Source organism: Mesocricetus auratus, unplaced genomic scaffold (genome assembly GCF_017639785.1).
Source record: "Mesocricetus auratus isolate SY011 unplaced genomic scaffold, BCM_Maur_2.0 Super-Scaffold_100014, whole genome shotgun sequence".
In the NCBI taxonomy this organism is placed as follows: domain Eukaryota; kingdom Metazoa; phylum Chordata; class Mammalia; order Rodentia; family Cricetidae; genus Mesocricetus; species Mesocricetus auratus.
This window is the reverse complement of record NW_024429197.1, coordinates 37142139-37147389: the sequence shown is the minus strand read 5'-3', so window position 1 is coordinate 37147389 and position 5251 is coordinate 37142139. Positions and strand designations below refer to the sequence as shown.

Sequence of the window (5251 nt, the reverse complement as noted above, 5' to 3'; positions counted from 1 at the left end):
CATGCTTTGCTATTGATTTTCAGTTTGAGATAAAGTGTCCATTTTACTCTTGATGATTCTAAAGTACTTGCTATGGAGGACTCCCGGGTCCCTATGCCCATCTCATCTCTTTCTCATCTGCAACATATTCCTTTGGTGTGTTTTGTTTAGTGTTTGTTTTGTTGTTGTTGCTGTTGTTTTGAGACAAAAGCTAATTTTCTAGCCTTTGGCTACCCTAAAAATCACTACTTACTCAAATACCACACACAATAAAACACATACATAGACACCAAAATCACATACACAATAATATGTACATGTATATTATGTATTTATATAAACTTGTGCATAAAAATTGACATAAAAATAAGTCAATCTATACACAGATGGAACATTGACTTTTGAATTTAGTGTTTTTGTTTTCACAGGATTGGTCAGATTCACTCAGTCTGCTGTAGAATAAAATAAATCAATCATTAACTGGATTAAGTGGGTGGAGATATAGGATTTTTTGTAGAGGGGTGGGGCTTCCTGGGGAGGAGCCAGTAGGAAGCTTTATAAAAAGGTAAGATGGGACCTGGTAGAATCTCAGAGTCAAGGAGCCTGGAGTCACTGATTGACTGTGCTGAAGAGTCCTGAGCCTGGAGTTTCTGCTTGGCCTTGCTGGCAATAGGAGCTCTAAACCCGTGTCCATATCAGGTAAGTCACTCACCTCCATTGGAAGTCTAAGGACATAATGGTCTAGACTTTTACAAACTAAGCTACATTTCCAGATGATGGCTTTAAAATTCAAAGGATACATTTTAATAATTTTACATCTGGTGTAGATTTGTTTTAATGAAAAATGAACATTAATAGGAATTTGCATATTAGTTTCTTTGGTTCATTTGTGCTTTTGTAGACAGGGTCACAATAGGCAAGGATAATCTTGAACTCTAGAGTCATTGAGTTTGTACAGTTTTCTGGACTCATTATACAATTGGAGTTAATCTCCTCTTATAATTTAATATCCATTTAAAGTGTAAAACAAACTTTAAAACATTTGTAAATTTTCTTTACTTACTCACCTCCTTTCTTCCTCTAGACCCCAATGTATCATAGGAAAATCTTTGTCCTTGTAGCCTCTGTACACTTGGCTTCTCATCTAAGATTCTTATTTTAGAGTAGCATGTACTAACAGGCATTTCAGGAGTTCTCCTCACCCCTTCCTAAGAGGTATCAGTTTGGTGAAAGTACAATAAGGGTGGGTTGGGTGTGTAATGTCAGCAATGTATTTTCTTAAGCACCTGGAAAGATGGTCAGTGTCTTTTCCTGACACAAGGGTCTGGTCTGTATGTATGCTCCTGAATACTTCCAAATAGAGCAGGGAGAAATACCTGTTGGGAAAATGATTGATTTGTGTCCGTGTTGGGGCTTTAAGAGACTCCACAATGCCCGGTTTTGGTGGCACACACCTTTAATCCCAAAACTCAGGAGGAAGTTGCAGGAGGATCTCTGTATGTTTGAAGACAGCATGATCTACACAGCAAGTTCCAGGACAGCCTCCAAAACAATACAGAGAAACCCTGTCTCGAAAAACAAAAAAAAAAAATCACACACTCCACATGCTGAGATTGATGGAAGTTTGGCTTTAACACCAAGAGATGGTAGATAATGAGGCACACGGAATTCTCCCTTATTGCCCGACCTAGGATTCTGACCCTCTGCTTCCTTCAAATTATGATAAGTGCTTATTCCCAAAACATAAATAGAAAATAATGTCTCCCTAATGCTTCACCAGGTTCCTTCTAACTGAAGATTTATCAGAATGAGCGTCTACAACCCACCCACACTGCAAGAGCTGGCAGTGCAGAGCCTGCTGCAGAACGAGGCCTCAACCATCTCTGCTCTGGGGTACCTGCCCATTAATCTCTTCCCACCACTTTTCAAGGAAGCTTTCACTGGTAGACACATGGAGTTATTGAAGGCATTGCTGGCTGCCTGGCCATTTTCCTACCTTCCTGTGGGGGCCTTGATGAAGACACCAGATGTGGAGTTGTTGCAAGCTGTTCTGGATGGTGTAGATATTCTGCAGACACAGAAGGTTCGTCCCAGGTAAGCAAGGTCAAAGTATATAAAATCGGAGTTGCTGAGTAATAGGTAAGATAAATATAAGGGCAGGGAGAATGTAGTCATAGTGGACAGAGGCTTCTGGTGCCATTCACTTGTAGGTCTGTGGAACTCTACTCATGTTGAGAGATCATGCAATGACAGGAGTGGAGGAGAGCTCAGAGTCGATGAAGCCACATTGGAATGAGTTTTGCTGGCTCTCCTACAGACAATATAAGTTTTGGGGGTATTTTTGTTTTTTTGAAGGGGTTCATTTTCTTTTCTTTTTTTTATGGTTTGTTTTTTGAGACAGTGTTTCTCTGTGGTTTTGGAGGCTGTCCTGGAACTAGCTCTTGTATACCAGGCTGGTCTCAAACTCACAGAGATCAACCTGCCTCTTTTTCCCTAGTGCTAGGCTTAATGGCATGAGCCACCAAGGACCAGCTTTCCTACACTTTATGTTGAAGAGACACAAGTCTAGAGTAATTGAATGGAGGGAAGCAGGAAAGGACTCCACATGAAGTTCAGGCTAAGGGTCCTTGCCTGGCATGTGAGAGAAGTATGTTGGATCTGACAATAGAGAAGCTGGACAGAGGCTGTCACACATGGCATCCTGGTTTACATTATGAAATTGTACCTTTTTCCTAACAGATGTTGGAGGCTTCGAGTACTTGACTTGAGGAATATGAACCAGGATTTCTGGGATCTATGGGCTGGCAGAGATTGGTACTGCTCAACAGAGACTGAAAGTAATGCACAAAAATGCAATGAACTGAGGCAAGATTTGAAGCTGGTCACTGACCTTAGCCTCAGGTTCCACCTGAAAGAACACCAAACATGCTTGTTGCAGTGGGCCCAGAAGAGGAAAGACTGTGTGCGGCTGTGCTGTGTGAAGATGACGATTTGTGACTTTCCTGGAGAGATTGTCAAGGAGGTCTTGCACATTTTCCCGCCAGAAAATATTGAGGATTTGGAAATATACATAAACCAGGTGCTGCCCTTCCTGGGTCACATTGCACCTCAACTTGGCCATATGACAAGACTTCGCAAATGCCGTCTAATTCACATCTTCTTGAACTCAAACATGGTTGTCAATAATTTGGAAGACACAGAGGAGATGTGTGCTGCCCAGTTTCTCTCTCCGTTCTGCAAACTCAACTCTCTCAAGCATCTAACTGTGGATGACATCTCCTTTTCCTCTGACAACATGGGGCTGCTGTTTGGGTAAGCAATGATAGAGAGCTGTTTCTACTGTGACAGGAAACCTTTTCCTTTATTTCAAGCATTAGTGGTCTCTGAGGGTATCCCTGCCACCGTGGATTTAACAGTGATGGACTTATCACACTATCTATGTGGACTCGTATCCTGCTTTACTGATGTTACATGGTTCAATGACCATTCATTTATCAGTCAGAACTGGGCTAGCAGATGCTTAGAGAGCTGAATTGAAGTTAGGTCCTTTGGGTGGGTCAGACACACAGAAAGTGCTCTGGATATTCCTTCTTGACATCCTGGCTATGCTGATGGGAAGGGAACAGGGCAAGGTAGCAAGTCCTGAGCTGGGGAGTATCACACCTGCATAGGAACCTAGGGAAGTCTTTACTTAGATCTGTGAAAAGGGGCCTTGTTCTTCTGGTGGAGCCTGTCTCAGCCTCTATGTCCCCCTGGAGGGAAGGATAATGTGAGCATAGATTGGGACTTAGCATATGGAAAATGGTTGATGCTGGAGTGAGGGACTCTCAGTTTTAAGTGTTGAGCACTGTAATCAAGAATACAGGCTGTGACTGGTGGGAAGGACCACAAGTGGAGCTATGCAGGACACATGCCAAGATGCTGCCAGAATCTTTCTGTGATGGTCCTCTGGGAATGAGCTCATGACATGCTGTGGCAAACTCTAGTTCTGTTTGACAGAATGAGCATGGGGAGTTGAGGATGTGTACTCTGAGACCATCCCAGCTTAAGTATATGCTTTCGGCGACAAATATATGAGCAGGCACCAGCAGGTTGTATTCCAAGTGCAGACCTTCAGCATTGGGCTAGACTGAATTTGCGTATTTCCTCCCTTCTGTCTCAGTGTCAATCCTTTTAGTGCCATCTACCACCATGCACTAATTTCTTTTTCTTTCTCTAGATGCCTGAAGACCCCATTGGAGTCCTTGACTATCAGTCTCTGCCATCTCTCCCAGTCAGACTTGAAACACTTGTCTCAGTGTCAGAGGCTCTGTCAACTGAATCACCTGAACCTCAGGGGTATAGTGTTGCCCAGGTTGAGTGTCACACATCTCCGAGTTCTCCTTGAGAATACAGCAGAGACTTTGAAGACCCTGGAGTTAGTGAACTGCAGGATGGAGGACTATGAGATCAGTGCCCTCTGGCCTGCCCTGAGCCAGTGCTCACAGCTCACCACTGTGAATTTCTATGACAACGACTTCTCCACTGCTGTTCTGAAGAAGCTTGTGCAAAGCATGGCCAATCTAAGAAAAATGACTGCAGAGTTCTACCCCGCCCCTCTAGAGTGCTATGACCCCCTGGGTTCTGTTCTTGTGGAGGAATTTGCCGAAGTATGTTCTGAACTCCTGGATATACTCTCTTCCAAAAGGCAGCCCAAGACTACAGCTTTTGCTACAGTCATCTGCCTTGAATGCTGCAGGCGCTGTGTTTATGACATGGAGGCCAAACTTTGTCAGTGTTGGCAATAAATAGGAAAAGATTGCTTCTGGATACTGAGAAATGAAAGTCTAATGTTTGGATTTGCATCATGGAGTCCCAGAAAACATGACTTCATATACTGTGTCATGTATTGGAAACAAAATATTGTTCAGGGTATGCACACCATAGACATAAGCTTGACTTGAAGTATAATGGCAGCACAGTGATACTGGTCTTGTCCAATCAGAAAGGCAACTTAGCATTTCTACCTCTGTCTCTCTCAAAACAGGATCACCACTGTCTTGCCCATATGTGACAGTTTTAAACATATGGTCAGACTAGGAATCTGGATGTTCTTCCCTTGTGTCCTGAGTCATTAATCTCAGCTTTAGGTCATAGTCAAGGTGTTCTGTGACCACATGAATATGCTCAAAGACTTATCGTCCACGGCTTGCCAGCAACAAAATGAACTGAGGTCATTTATGGGATTGTCTTTCCCCTCTTAACTTCCCACTGTATGGCTATTTAGTGGATT

The 5251-nt window shown here is 43.0% G+C and overlaps 1 protein-coding gene across 1 annotated transcript; it reads left to right on the top strand.

The window, feature by feature from the left end:
* The first annotated feature begins 1786 nt into the window (after positions 1 to 1786).
* LOC121144077 (PRAME family member 6-like) lies at positions 1787 to 4766 on the top strand. The gene is made up of 3 exons (XM_040757426.1): positions 1787 to 2073; positions 2719 to 3291; positions 4199 to 4766. Exons 1-3 carry the CDS (start codon positions 1787 to 1789, stop codon positions 4764 to 4766), a joined length of 1428 nt encoding a protein of 475 aa, XP_040613360.1.
* The last annotated feature ends 485 nt before the right edge of the window (positions 4767 to 5251 follow it).